This window comes from Equus asinus, chromosome 20 (genome assembly GCF_041296235.1).
Source record: "Equus asinus isolate D_3611 breed Donkey chromosome 20, EquAss-T2T_v2, whole genome shotgun sequence".
NCBI lineage: Eukaryota > Metazoa > Chordata > Mammalia > Perissodactyla > Equidae > Equus > Equus asinus.
Window position 1 is genome coordinate 40,982,989 of NC_091809.1, and position 16,463 is coordinate 40,999,451.

Genomic DNA, 16,463 nt, shown 5'->3' on the forward strand with positions numbered 1-16,463 from the left:
TACAGCTGTCAAGGCATGCTGAACATCTCACACAGTTGCCTCCTCACACAGTTGGCTACTATTTGCCATCCATTGCATCACCTTCAAGTCACACTGCTACTGCCTGAACCTGGATTTTCATGCTTTTTTCTGATAGGCAGATGAAAAAGCTCTCTAGTTGATCTTTCTGCCCTAAAGCTTATCTTCCTCCAATCTGTCTTCCATGGTCCCACTAATTGTATCTCTAAATATAAATGCTATCATATTATGGTTACATCTGCTGCATTACAATAATCCCAAAATGTGCAAGATAAAAATTATTCTTCCTAATGTTGTATGCAAGTTTCTTCTGGATTCCTCTAATTTTCTGACTCCTCTTCTTATTCATACTATACTATTTTTATACTGGGACTGTAAGCTCCTTGAAAAGGAGGTCTATGTCTGTTCAATCTTTGTACTCATAATGCTAGGCACACAATAGCCACTTAACTCATATTTGCATATTGAATGAATAAAAAGGCGGATACAGGATGGAAAGAGAAAAAAGAGAACATAAAAAATGTAAACAAAAAAATGAAATGTAACTCAAAGTTGTTTTATCTAACCCTCTAACAATTAAAATACTAATATCGTACAGCTTTATTCAGTGGTCAATATTCATATTAGCTAAAAACTCATCACACAAGAGATCTTTATGTTCTTGGAACTGTTCAAGATCTTCACTGTGGTGGTGAGTATCCAAACTCACACAGGTGTTAAAATTTATACTCCTTAACACACACACACACAAATACAACTGGGAAAATCTGAATAAGATCTGTAGATTATATCAACGTCAATACACTGTTTGTGATATTATGCTATAATTTTAGAAATTATTACCACTGGGGGAAACTGGGCCAAGGTAGACAAAGGATCTCTCTGTATTATGTCTTACAACATTATATGATTCCTCCATTAATTAAATAAAAATTTCAGTTAAAAAAAAGACAGATATTTACTGTATATATCACCATTAAAAATCTAAATGACTTTCACCGTGGTTTCACTTAATACATATTATTATTATTATATTGACTCTAACAAGCATATTTTTAAGTTAAAACTAATAATGCTTCTCTCTTTGGGCACCATTACACGTATCATAACATACCCTGGCTGATGCTACACTTGTTTTTCTCCCTCACCAGATGATGACTTACATGAAGACAGAGATCTTGTCAGTTCTTTTTGAAAATCTATTGTGTATCATTTTGCTTAACACTCAGTAAATGTCCCATAATATTTTGTGTTTTTGTGAGTTAAATAAAATAGTGTGATGTTACAAGGAACTGAAGAATCCAAGGGAACTGAATGGCTAAGTAATTTTGGTCTAACTTGTTCTCAGTTTTCTCCTTTGCAAAATGAGTAGGGTTAAATAATTGTCCACACAGATTTGGTTTACTGGAGTGAACACTAATAATCAACCTCTTACATAAGTCACTGTTTCATGGTTTATATAGGTCATGCTTTCATAGTTATTTATTATTTGTCCCCTGTTTACTTTAAAAAATAATTTTAAGATTGTTAAAAATAATAGGTTTACACTTAAGGTAAAGGCAGGATCTATGTAAACACAGAAAGGAAAATCAAGACAGTTATAGCAGTGACCAATAGAGTACAAATAGTGAATAAGCAGACAAATATTTATTTTCAAAAATCTTGCAGATCAAAGTGAAAAAAACTAAAGAGTTACATAATTTTCATTGGCTCATATATGTGAATAAAGCCTTTCATCTTGATAATCAAGCATTTTTGGCCAGATATTTTCTAATGTAAAAATCCTATCTTATGGGTACTGTATTGTATAATGTATTTTGAATATTATTAATGATTTTTCAATATAGAAAGCTTACAAGGGGGAAAGAAAGAGCTTTTTACAAGTTTTCATTTAAATTTCACAAAATAAAATATAAGAATACTGTACTGGAGAGCCATTCTGGAAAATATTTATGTAGGGGATAGAAGTAAACCACATCTCTCATGATTTACTTGATAGAACACACAAAAAATAGAAGAGGCCATTATCCTTCCTTTTAGATTATCACCATTAAAAGGTTTCTTAATCTGGGATTCTGAGAAGTATTGAACAGGGGAAAACTTAAAAATCATTAAATTTTCGTTAAAAATTAAAACTGGGTAATTGGAATGTTCCTTAAAACTAAAATACTAATGGTGGTGGTTTAATTGAATTATAAGTAAAAAAGAAGCTAGTCATATCTGTCCTTTATTGATTATTTACTTCGAAGGAATACTGACTCATTTTTCACCTTGAGCAGAGCTTTCTTCACTTCCTTGTTCCTCAGAGTATACACCACAGGGTTTAGAAGGGGTGTCAGCACAGTGTAGAAAACCGCGACGACCCCATCCACAGCATCCTTGGAGCCGGGTCTCAGATAAATAAAAGCACCAGGGCCGAAGAAACAAAGGACCACAACGCAATGGGAGGCGCAGGTCTGAAAGGCTCTGTGTCTCCCCTCTGAGGTGCGAATCTTCAGGATGGAACAGACGATGGACACATACGACAACACTATCAGGAAAAAGCAGCCTGAGGTCACTACCCCGATGTTGACAAAGACCACTATCTCATTGGCAGAGGTGTCTGCACAGGCCAGTTTGAGGATGGGCGGTGCATCACAGAAGTAATGCTGGATCTGGTTGGACCCACAGTAGGGCAAACGGAACGTCAATATGGTCTGGAAAGCAGAGTGTACAGAGCCAGTCAGCCATGTGGTTGTGGCCAGGAGGGCACACCTTCTCCCACTCATCATGCTGGTGTACCTGAGTGGGAAACTGATGGCCAGGTAGCGGTCATAAGACATGACTGTGTAGAGGAATCATTCAGTGCTCCCCAGGAAGTGGAAGGCATAGAGCTGGGCCATGCAGCTGCGGAAGGAGATAGCCTTGCCTCCTGTGGAGACCAAGGTCATCAGCATTTTGGGCACAGTGACTGTGGAGAACCACATGTCAATGAAGGACAGGTTGGTCAGGAAGTAGGACATGGGGGTGTGGAGGTGGGAATCTACCATGATCACCAGCAGGATGAGGAGGTTCCCCACCACAGTGAGTACATAAATCACCAAGAAGATCCCAAAGAGTGGAGTGTCCAGAGCAGGTGCATGGGGAATGCCCATGAGGATAAACGTCACGAGGCTCACGTTTGTCATTTCTTCTCATCTATAGTGCTCTGTTCCTATAGGAAGGAATGCAAATCCAATATTTACTGAGAACATATTTTATATGAAACATGGCAACTACATTTTCCCTGATGGAGAACACAAGAGGCAGGTTGGTATTTATGTTTTTCATAACACTTTTGCTTTAACATGAGACTTTGAAGAGGCATGGTCACTTCCTTATTTCAATACCAAAACCAGCCAAATAGAAAAGAATCAGTCAAATTAAAAAGGAGTAAATTCATATAAAATCTGCCAAGTAGAAAAGAGGAGTCCTTTTCGTATGGTGGTTTCTGTAGAAATTAGAAAAGATATACCTAACTAGCATCTTTCCAGTCTTAACACACTTTCTAGGGATAAACCTTTGTCCAGGGATCTCTCTCTCCTTTTCTCTCTCACACACATATCAACACATACACACACACACACACACACACTGCCAAATATACAAATTGAGTCTCTGATCATCAGAGAACACCACTACAAATGTAAATTTGTAAAGGAATTTTCATCCTTGATGACTGAGAGAAAATTCCTTTCTAAAGCTCTCTAGTCAACAGCCTGTGTCAAGGTGGGACCCCAGCAGTGGTTTAGCATTACTTGGAGCCAGGCTCCTCTGTCCAAACATAGACCATACTCCCCTGATCATCTGTGAAAGCTGACACCAAACTAATGCAATAATGGTCACAGTACCATCACTTTCCTCAACACCTCTCATCCTATGTTTATTTCTAACACAATTTGTTTTATTATTTCTCCCTCCAGGATTTTAAGCAATCAATCACCTTCTAAAGTGTGATCTAACTGACTCACGATATATTTCGAGAGGCCCACAAGGAATTAGATCTGCTTACACAGTAAAGAGGACTAAACTGTATCTCTGGTGTTTGAGTTCCAGGACTGAATATTTACATTTGCTATAAAACAGACACAAACATGCTTTTAAAACTAAAGAAAAAATATCTAGTCTGAAATGATTTTTATTGTTTCTAGGATTTCAATTATTCCATGACTCAGACTGTAAGTTTTTTCTTTCTTTCCTTTTTTTTTTTTTTTTTTGAGGAAGATTAGCCCTGAGCTAACATCTGCTACCAATCCTCCTCTTTTTGGTGAAGAAGACCAGCCCTGAGTTAACATCTGTGCCCATCTTCCTCTACTTTATTTTGGGACACCGGCCACAGCATGGCTTGACAAGTGGTGCGTAGGTTCTCACCCAGGATTCAAACTGGTGAACCCTGGGGGTCCAAAGCAGAATGCGGGAATTTAACTGCTGTGCCACTGGGCCGGCCCCTCTTTCCTTTTTTTAATGATCTGAATTTCCTTGAGTTTATATATTCAAAGAGAAAAGAAATAAAATGGTATGAAGAAATGAAGAGAAATCTGGTTGTAACCTGGAAGTCTCTGACGGAAGAGAAACATTTCTACATGAATTCTAAGATGGTTCTACCATAGAGAGTAATATAAACAGCACATTCCCATTTTGGAGTTTCTAATAAAAACAGACCTTTTCTGTTGTTTCAATTCAGAGTAATAATGCCAAGATTTATAGAGAAAGCACTTTATTGATGGCATTCTTATAAAATTTTGAGTGTTTTATAAAACTATGCAAAATTGACCCTGTAGCCATGACTTAGGCAATATAAGACAAAGCCGAGGAAGAATAGACCTATGACCATAAACACATCATAATCACACTAAAATTTCCAACAATGAAAAATGCTAAAATTTTGCTACTTACCAATTTGACAACAAAGTTCAAGATTTAAAGAAACTCTGTCTTTAAGGGGAAAGATTCTTCTTTTTCTTGCATAGATGAAACCACAAGAAGAACAAGCTATAGACAAAAACTCATCTTAAATAATAGAGATTAAAATTGATTTCATATCCCAGGGGATATTACATGGCCCTTGAGTCCCTATGGATGAGGATAACGTTTCCACATAATGATAAATACTCAGAATTTTTTTCCAAATGCCTTTAAGTTGGTTTTGCATTTGATGGGCCATCATTCCTTAAGACATTTTGTTTAGCCAAAAATCAATTTCCAAAGTAAATAAGCATGATACTCTGGGTTTGAAAATTCCTTGTTCTAGGAATGATTTACTTGTGTTTTTTTTATTTTTTGTTCTGTTCTCTGATTTCTTCTTTAAATTCACATGTGGAAAATATAGGCTTTCATCCCAAAAGGGACAATTTTCTGGTGAGGTTCATAGTCCCTTTGATGAATCTTTTACTTTCTGGTGATTATGGCCAGTCACAAAAAGGAGCTCTGAAGTTGGTTTGCTCCAGGGATGTTCCCAGCATTATTCTTCCCAGATAAACATCTTACTAATTAAACTTTCTCCGTCTGAGACCTGGCAGACCGCAAATTCCCAGTCAGGAATGGATGATACCTCTACCTCACCTTGTCTGATTCAGAGATTTTCTCTCTTTTCAGGGACTTCTGCCTTTGTACCTTCTATCTTATAAACTTAGAATATATTTAGACTTTCTGTGAAAATTGATTTTTTAAAGCTTGATTAATATAACTAAAGAGACGGAAAATATGCTTTTCTTCTAGAAGTAGGTTATGTATTAGTTATCAGGAAAAGATCTTTATGAAAACAAAGAGAAAATCTGTTCTAACACAGTGGAAGCTCAAAGCACCATTCGTTTTGGAGAAAGAAAATTGCAACTTCACAAGCATTTTGTGCTAATAGAAATGGACTTACCTGTTTTTGGAGACTATCACTTTCCATAAGGTGGGTTTTGAGAAACTAAAGCCCCCTGAATTAGTATTTCTCTCAATTTATCACATAACCCAATTTTCTGATTTTGGCTATCCAGTGTAAGTCATATATAATCAATGTAAAATCACATTCTATCTTGAAAGGCTACTTCAAGAATTATTTGCAATTTAGCTCCAGTTAATAAATTTCAAAATCTCTCTATAAAACTCATACTAAAGATTTTGTTAATTTAAACTTCTATCCAGCTTCACTTACATACCTTATACTATTAACTTCTATTTGATTCTCTTTGGTTATATAGCTATAAATTCATATAATCTTATAAAATACTAACTTTGTCTTTTGCTTTCCAAAAGTAAACATCCATTCTTTTTTCTGTCTTACCGTATTGACCAAAACCACTATGGCTGCCCAGCAATTATTGTTTGGGGATTATTTAGATTTCTTAAGAGTGCTGCACAACATGTTCAGTCCCCTTTTCCTTCAAAAGATAATGACATTTGCTGACTTTTACCTTGTTCAGGAACAAGAAAAGAATGAGCCATCTTTATAAAGACCCAATGATGTTCTAGGTGATGAATGCGTCAGAACTTCTAACACCAAGAATTCTCCACTGATAGTCGTTTACACATAGAAAAAGGCACAGCTGAGTCCACCTTCACATTCTTGTGACTTCTGCTGATACTCTAACAAGACTAGAGAGGAGTAGAACCCCATGCACTTATATTTGCCATACTCATTCTTCACTGGGTCTGCTCTGCTGGCGAGTCATTCCTCTAACATTATCTTTTTTTCAAAATTGATTTTGCTATTCAATGTCTTTTGCATTTCTACGTGCATTTTAGAATCATCTTGTCATTTTGCGTCAAAAAGCCTGCTGGGGTTTTCAGTAGAATTGGCTTGAATTGATAGATCATTTTGGGAGAATCGACATCTTAACTACATTGTGTTTGACCCATGAGTACCATAAATCTCTTTCATTTCTCTCAGCAAGGTTGTATAGTTTCAGTGTTCAGGTCAGGCCCATCTTTTCTCAGATTTACCACTATTTTCTATTTTGATGCTATTTTAAATGGCAGTTTTAATATTTTTAATTTCTGATTATTAATCCCTAGTAAATAGAAATACAACTGATTTTTTTTATATTTGTCATATTGCACAACTTGGCTAAGCTCACTTGGTTCTTGCAGCTTTTGTAGATGTTCCATCAGGTTTTCTACATTGATGATCATGATCATGTTGTCTACAAACATAAACAGTTGACTTCTCCTTTATAATCTGAATCACTTTCATTTCTTTTTCTTACCTAATTGCCCTGTCTAGAAACTCTAGTATAATGTTGAATAGAAGGGTGAGAGTAGATGTCCTTGTCTTTTCATTATCTTGGGGTGAAAACATTCGGTTTTTTGCCATTAAGTATGATGTTAGCTGTGAGCTTTTATAGTTTTTGTTTTTGTTTTTCTCTTTAATGAGTTGAAAATGATCTCTCTTATTCCTAGTTAGCTGAGAGGTTTAACAGGGATGGATCTTTGGAATTTGTCAAATGCATTTTCTGCCTCTTTTGAGATGATCACATAGTTTTCTTTTTTCAGTTTGTTGCTATGGTGAATTATATTGTGAGTTCTGAATATTAAACCAAATACATTTCCAGAGTCAATTCCACTTGATCATGATGTATAATCATTTCTCATATGTATTGGACTTCATGTGGTAAAATTTTAAGAATTTTTGTATCTATTTTTTAAAGAATATTATTTGGTAGTTATTTTCTTGTAATTTTTTTGACTAATTTTTGTATCAAGGTAATGCTGCAATCATAGAATGACTAGGAACAATTTGTACTAATTCAATTTTCTAAAAACGTTTGTATAGGAGAGTGATGTATGCATCATGGCAGAGTGTTTTGTTCTCCTAGGCTCTCCCACCTAAGACACAATGAAAAGGACATTCATTAACTAACAGAGGACATATGCATAACACAAAAGACATCTGAGAGATCTACACAGCCATACCTCTGAAGGTGGAGGTGCTGGATCCCCTGGAAGGCAGTGGAGGAGGTAAGTGGACTTCCTTCCCCTCTGTAGCTGCAGCAATCTAGGCTGTGTGAGCTTCCATATTGGCCAGTGCAAGACTCTGACAGGAGAGGGGGAAAAATAAGCCCTCTGTGGGAAACATTTCTGCTCTGAGAATTGCTTTCCAGCCTGTGGAAATGGTCCACACAGAGGTTGTTAAGTCACCCTGTGGGTGCCCCCACCAAGTGGAGCAGCCCCGGTGAGCTGCCAGTGAGTGCAGAGTGGGAGCATGGGTGGGAAAGAGGTGCCCCTTCCTCCTCATCCCACCTGGCGCACTGGTTCAGCTGGTCAGACAGGTCAGGGGATCCCCACCAGAGCACCTGTGCCTATATGTGTGAAGCAGCAGCAGCAAGATGCAGAAAGCACTATTGGCACAATTTCCAATAGATGGGCACAACAGCCAGGGGTCATGGAGGGCTCAGAAAACACAGCTCCTGCACCCCCAGTGGTGGGAGGTGGAAACTGTGACAAGATACCACCAATATTTGATGGCAAATGTCCACCCCATCAAATAGAATGAAGAAATAAATTAACGCTACAGACCAAAAGGAAAATAAAAAGTATCCAAAAACCAATAATGAAGTCACAGAAATTTGCAATTAAATGACAGAGAATTCAAAACAGTTACCATAAAGAAACTCAACAAGTTACAATAAAACTCTAAAAGACAGTTCAAGAAAGTCAGGAAAATAATTAATTACCAGAGGGAATTCTTCACAAAACAACTTGAAACACACACAAAAAAAATGCAAAACATAAATTTGGGAGATGAAAAACACAGTGAAAGAAATTAAAAAAAAACTGAATCCTTAAATAACAGAGCTGACATTATGGAGGACATAATTAGTAATTTAGGGAAGAGAAATATAGAAATGCTTCAGGTGGAGGAGGAGAGAGAAGTAAGACTAAAAGAAATGAAAAAAATTCTCTGAGAAATATCTGACTTAATTAGGAAATGCAACATAAGGATTTTAGGTATTCCAGAAGGAGATGGGAGGGAGAAAGCTGCAGAGAACTTATTCAAAGAAATAATAGCTGAAAACTTCCCAAACCTGGGGAAGGAGCTGGAATTACATGTAAATGAAACTAATACAACTCCTAATTACATCAATGCAAAAAGACCTTCTCCAAGGCATATATTATTAAAACTGGCAAAAGTCTATGACAAAGAAAAAATGTTTGGGCCGGCCTGGTGGAGCAGCAGTTGGGTTTGTACATTCTGCTTCAGTGGCCCGGGATTCACTGGTTTGGATCCTGCGTGTGGGCATGGCACTGCTTAGCAAGCCATGCTGTGGTAGGCATCCCACATATAAAGTGGAGGAAGATGGGCATGGATGTTAGCTCAGGGCCAGTCTTCCTCAGCAAACAGAGGAGGATTGGTGGCAGATGTTAGCTCAGGGCTAAACTTCTTCATAAAAAAAGAGAAGATAAAAAATATTAATGTCAGCAAGGCAGAAGAAGTTAACCTACAAGAGAATATCTATCACACTTTCAGTAGATTTCTCAGCAGAAACCTTACAGGCTAGGAGAGAGTGGAATGATATGTTCAAAATACTGAGAGATGATAACTTTCAGCCAAGAATATTCCATCCAGTGAAGCGATCCTTCAGATACAATGGAGAAATAAAAATTTTCTCAGCTAAACAAAAGCTGAGGAAATTCATTGTCACAAGATCCCCCCTACAAGAAATGATCAAGAAAGCCCTCATGTCTCAAAAATAAAAGAAAGGGCTCACAAAGACTGAAGCAAGTAGATAGATAGGTAGTCTAAATCAGAAAATTACAACATTCTTATCAGAAAATGTTAGCAAACACTTATTTATAACATTAAAGATAAAGGGAAAGAAAGCATAAAAAATAACAATAAATACTTGATTTTACTCACAAACTCACAACACAAAAAAGAATAAGTTGTGACAAAAATAACTTAGGGAAGAAAAAGGGATGGAATCTGCTTAGGCTAAGGCGATAAGAGGCTAAGAGAAAATGGACTATCTCATCTATGAGATCTTTTATACAAACATCATGGTAATCACTAAACAAAAAATAGAACAAGACACAAATGATAAATAAAGAGAAGGCTGAGAAAATCATCATAGAAAATCACCAACTGAATTGTCAGTCAGAAATACACAGAACAAGAAATAAGGGAAATGCTGAGGAACCAGAAAACAGGAGAGAAAATGGCAGTATTAAGCCCTCATATATTGATAAGCACTCTAAATGTAAATGGACTGAATGTGCCAATCAAAAGACAGAGAGGCTGGATGGATTACAAGACAAGACCCAACAACGTGCTGCATCCAGAAACACATCTCAGCTCTAAAGACAAACACAAGCTCAGAGTGAACAGATGGAAGATGATACTCCATGCTAATGGCAAAAAAATAAAAAATGAAACAGGTCTTGTCATACTTATATCAGACAAAGTAGACTTCAAGATAAAAGAGGCAATGAGAGACAAATGGGGGCAGTACATATTGATAAAAAGGACGTTCCCCCAGGAGGACATAACACTTATAAATATATATGCACCTAAGAAAGAAGCACCAAAGTACACATGGCAACTATTAACAGACATAAAGGAGAAATTAACAGCAACAAAATAATAGTAGGGAACCTCAACACTCCACTTACATCAATGGATAGATCATCCAGACAAAAATTCAACAAGGAAATAGTGGAATTAAATGAAAAACTAGACCAGATGGATTTAAGTGATATCCATAGCACAGTCCATCTAAAACCAGCAGACACACACATTCCTCTTAAGTGTACATGGAACATTCACAAAGATAGACCATATGTTGGGAAACAAGGCAAGCCTCAATAAATTTAAGAAGATTGAAGTTATATCAAGCATTTTTCCTACCATAATGCTATGAAAATAGAAATAAACTACAAAAAAATACTGGGAAGTGACAAATATGTGGAAACTAAACAGAATGTTACTGAACAACCAAGGGATCAATGAAGAAATTAAAGGAGGAATCAAAAAATATATGGAGAAAAAGGAAAATGTAAATACATCATACCCACTCATATGGGATGTAGCAAAAGCAGTCCTAAGAGGGAAATTCATAGCAATATAGGCCGACCTTAAAAAACAAGAAGAATCTCAAATAAGCTATCTTAAACTACACTTAACAGAAGTAGAGGGGCCGGCTCTGTGGCTGAGTGGTAAGTTCGCACGCTCTGCTGCGGTGGCCCAGGGTTTGGATCCTGGGTGCAGACATGGCACCACTCGTCAGGCCACGTTGAGGCAGCATCCTACATCCCACAACTAGAAGGACCTACAACTAAGATATTCAACTGTGTACAGGGGGGTTTGGGGAGATAAAGCAGAAAAAAAAAAAAACATTGGCAACAGTTGTTAGCCCAGGTGCCAGTCCTTAAAAAAAAAAAAGAAGAAGAAGATTGGCAACAGTTGTTAGCCCAGATGCCAATCTTTAAAAAAAAAAAAACATTAGTAGAAAAAGAAGAACAAACAAAGCCAAAAGTCAGAAGCAGATAATAAAAATTAGAGCAGAAATAAATGAAATAGAACAAATAAAAGTAGAAAGGATAAAAGAAACTAAGATCTGGTTCCTTGAAAATATAAAAACATTGACAAACCTTTAGCTAGACTCACCAATAAAAAAAGAGAGAAGATTCAAATGAATAAACTCAGAAACGAAAGGGGAGAAATTACAACGGATACCACAGAAATACAAAGGATTATAAAAGAATACTATGAAAAGCTGTATATCAACAAATTGGACAGTCTAGAAGAAATAGATAACTTCTTAGACCCATACAACCTCCCAAAAGTGAACCAAAGAGAAATAGAGAATCTGAATAGACCAATCACAAGCAAAGAGATTGAAACAGCAAACAAAAACCTCCCAGAATAAAAATCCAAGACCAGATGGCTTCTCTGGAGAATTCTACCAAACATTCAAAGCAGACTTATTAGCTATCCTTCTCAAACTATTCCAGAAAATTGAGGAACAAGGAGCTCTTCCTAATACATTCTACAAGGCCACCATCACCCTAATACCAAAGTCAGACAAGGGCAGCACAAAGAAGGAAAATTACAGGCCAATGTCACTGAGACACACTGCTGCAAAAATCCTCAACAAAATATTGGTAAATAGAATACAGGAATACATTAAAATGATGATAAACCAGGGTCAAGTGGGATTTACACCAGGGACACAGGGTTGGTTCAACATCCACAAATCAATCAGTGTGATACACCACATTAACAAAAAGGAATAAAAATCACATGATCATCTCAATAGATGTAGAGAAAGTATTTGACAAAATCCAACACCTATTTATGATTAAAAAAAACCCTCAATACAATGGGTATAGAAGGAAAGTATCTCAACATAATAAAGACCACTTATGACAAACCCACAGCCAATATCATACTCAATGGTGAAAACAGGAAGCCATCCCTCTGTGATCAGGAACAAGACAATGGTGCCCACTCTTGCCACTCTTATTCAACATAGAACTTGAGATTTTGGCTAGAGTGTTTAGGGAAGAAAAGGAAATAAAAGGTATCCAAATTGGCAAGGAAAAAGTGAAACTCTCGCTTTTTGCAGATGACATGATTCTAGGTATGGAAAACTCTAAAGAATCCATCAGAAAAGTATTAGAAATACTCAACAACTACAGTGAAGTTGCCAGGAACAAAATCAACTTACAAACACCTGTTGCATTTCTGTACTCTAACAATGAACTAACACAAAGAGGACTCAAGAATACAATCCCATTTACAACCACAGCAAAAAGAATAAAATATCTAGGAATTAATTTAACCAAGTAGGTGAAAGATCTATACAATAAAAACTATGAGATATTGTTGAAAGAAATTGATGGCATAAAGAAATGTGAAGATATTCCATGCAGATGGATTGGAAGAATAAAGATATTTAAAATGTCCATATTGCCTAAAGAAATCTACAGATTCAATGCAATCCCTGTCAGAATCCCAATGACATTCCTCATGGAAATAGAACAAAGAATCTTAAAATTCACATGGAGCTGCAAAAGACCTGAATACCTAAAGCAATCCCGAGAAAAAGAACAAAACTGGAGGCATCACAATCCCTACCTTCAAAATATACTACAAAAGTATATTTTGTAGTATATTTTGTAATCAAAAAAGCACGGTAATGGAACAAAAACAGACACACAGATCAATGGAACAAAATTGAAAGCCCTATAATAATACCACACACCTGTGGATAGCTAATCTTCAGCAAAGGAGCTAAAAACATACAATGGAGAAAGGAAACTTTCTTCAATAAATGGTATTGGGAAAACCAGACAGCCACATGCAAGAGAGTGAAAGTAGACCATTATCTTATATCATACACAAAAATTAACTCAAAATAGATTAAAAACTTGAAGGTAAGATCTGAAACTATAAAACACCAAGAAGAAAACATAGGCAGTACACCCTTTGACATCAGTCTTAGAATCATCTTTTTAGATATGTTCTACTCAGGCAAGAGAAAAAAAAGAACAAATAAACAAATAGGACTACATCAGACTAAAGAGTTTCTGCAAGGCAAAGGAAATCAGGAACAAAATGAAAAGACAACACACCTACTGAAAGAAAATTTTTGCAAATCATATATTCGTCAAGGGGTTAATCTCCAAAATATATAAAGAACTCATACAACTCAACAACAGAAAAGCAAACAACCTGGTCAAAAAATGGGCAGAGGATATCAAAAGACATTTTTCCAAAGAAGATATACAGGTGGTCAACAGGCACATGAAAACATGTTCAACATCACTAATCATTAGGGAAATGCAAATCAGAACTACAATGAGACATCTCCTCCACCTGTTAGAATGGCTGTGATTACCAAGACAAAAAACAACAAATGTTGGAGAGGATGTGGAGAAAACATAACCCTGATACACTGCTGGTGGGAATGTAAACTGGTGCAGCCACTATGGAAAACCGTATGGAGAGTTCTCAAAAAGTTAAAAATAGAAGAACTGTATGACCCAGCCTTTCCAATCCTGGCTATTTATCCAAAGAACATGAAATCAACAATTCAAAGAGACTTATACAATCCTATGTCCATTGCAGCATTATTCACAATAGCCAAAATGTGAAAGCAACCCAAGTGCCCATCAACTGATGAATGGGTTAAAAACAAGTGGAATTCTACTCAGTCAAAAAAAAAAAAAAAAAACTGTCCCATTTGCAACAACATACATGGACCTTTGTTAAGCGAAATAAGACAGAGAAAGACAAGCACCACATGATTTCACTCCTATGTGGAAGAAAAACAAACACATGGGCAAAGAGAATAGATTAGTGATTACCGGAGGGGAAGGGGTTATTCCTCTACCTCATTTTTTTTAGCTGTTGCTCTAGGGTTCACAATATCCATCTTTAAATGATTACAATTTACTTTCAAATTTTGCCACTTCATATGTAATGGATGAATCTTAAAGGAGTATAATTTCCATCCTGTGTGCTATTGTTGCTATACATTTTACTTTTGTGTACATAATAAATCCCAAAATACGTTGCCATTATTTTTACTTCAAATAGTGAATTTTCCCTTTATGGAACTCCTGTCCAATTGTATAGACTGAATTTTCCTTTTTGATTCATTTTCCTTCTATGTGAAGACCTTCCTTTAACATTTCTTGTAGTTCAGGCCTACTGTTTACAAAATTCTTTTTTGGTAAAAAGAAAGCTTTTGTTTTCCTAAACAGATATTGTCCCTTCATTTTCAAAGGATAATTTTGCTAGATATAGATATCTAAGTTGACATTTTTAATTTCAATCTTTTAAATATGTGATTCTACTGCCTCCCATCTTGCATAGTTTTGATGGAAATTATGCCTTTATTATTATCTTTGTTCTATACTCAACATCTATTTTTTTTTAATCTTGCTGCTTTTAAGATGTTTTTCTCTATCATTAGTTTTCATCAATTTTATTATAATAGAAACTTGGGCAGTTTTCTTTGTTCATCCTGTCTGTGGTTTATGCAGCTCCTTGGATCTCTTGGTTTATCTTTCTCATCAGAATTTCAGAATTTTTAGGGGCCAGCCCTGTGGCACAGCGGTTGTTTGCATGTTCTGTTTCAGTGGACCAGGGTTTACGGATACGCTTCCAGTCATAGACGTACTCACTTATCAAGCCATGCTGTGACAGGCATCCCACATATAAATTAAAGGAAGATGGGCATGAATGTTAGCTCAGAGCCAATCTTCCTCAGCAAAAAGAGGAGGATTGGTGGCAGATGTTAGCTCAAGGCTAATCTTCCTCAAATAAACAAAAAAAAGAGGAAAATTTCAAAATTTTTATCTATCATTTCTTTAAACACTTTTTGTATTTTTTTCCCTTCCTTCTCAGGTGACGGCAACTTATGACAGACTTCTTGACATTGTCTCACAAGTCACTGAGATTCTAGGGTTTTTTTCTTTTTTCTCCTTTACTTTTTCCTCTGCTCTTCATTTTGGACAGTTTGTTTTGTTATGATTTCAGATTCACTGATATTTTCCTCTCCAGTGCCCAGTTTGCTAGCAATCCCTTCCTTCAATTTTTAAATTTCAGATATTACATTTTTGTTATCTAGAAGTTCTAAGTGTTCTTTTGTATACCTTCCATTTATCTCCTCTTTATATTCACTTTTCCTTTAAATCATTAAGTGTTTTGAACATACATACAATAGCAGTTTTAAATACTTTGTCTCAATCTCATCATATCTGTTATTTCTGTGTATTTTTCTCTTAACTCTTCTTTTGGTTATCAATCTTATTTTTCTACTTCTCTGCATTTCTGGTATTTTGTTATGCTGCATTTTACATTGTTGATATCTGACATTTGCTCTTTTTTCTTTAAAGAGTGTTGGGCTTTATTTTGGCCCGTATTAAATTCCTTGTGGATCTACCTGACCTGCAAGGATTGTTTTTAAGGCTTTTTGGGTAGGACTATAGTAGCATTCACCCAAAGGATTCTTTAATCCTATTACTCATGTGTGACATTTCTGGGAGTCTTTATCGAATGTCCTGGTGATCGACAAGAACTTTCCATTTTGGCTGGCCGTAGTTCAAACCTTTCTCAACTGTGTGGCCTCCAGGAATTATTCATCTTATAAACACCAAGCTGATATCTATTCAACCTGATGGTGTTTCATCCTACATATGCACAGGTTAGCAATCAGAAAACACTCAAGCATGTCCCCGTGCAGATTTTTAGAGGTCTTTTTCTGTATGGGCCTGTCATGTCAGGATCTTTGCTCCAGAACCTCTAAATCAGCCTTCTTGAACTCCTAGCTCTGTCTCCTCACATCAGCAAGACTGTTGTGCTCTCCTTAGGTTCCCATTCACGTATCATGGTCCAGAATGTGCCTCTTAGCAAAACTACTTACCTCAGTTGTTTTTCCTCAGTCAGAGATTCCAGTCTTGTTCTGCCTATTGTCCAACAGATAAAAATACTT

The 16,463-nt window shown here is 36.3% G+C and overlaps 1 protein-coding gene across 1 annotated transcript; it reads right to left on the minus strand.

Annotated features, from left to right (window-relative positions):
- Positions 1-2,252: 2,252 nt before the first annotated feature.
- LOC106832808 (olfactory receptor 10G7) lies at positions 2,253-3,185 on the minus strand. Its single transcript, XM_014843698.2, is given in 1 exon segment — positions 2,253-3,185. A coding segment is annotated over 1 exon segment (933 nt).
- Between the last annotated feature and the right edge of the window lie 13,278 nt (positions 3,186-16,463).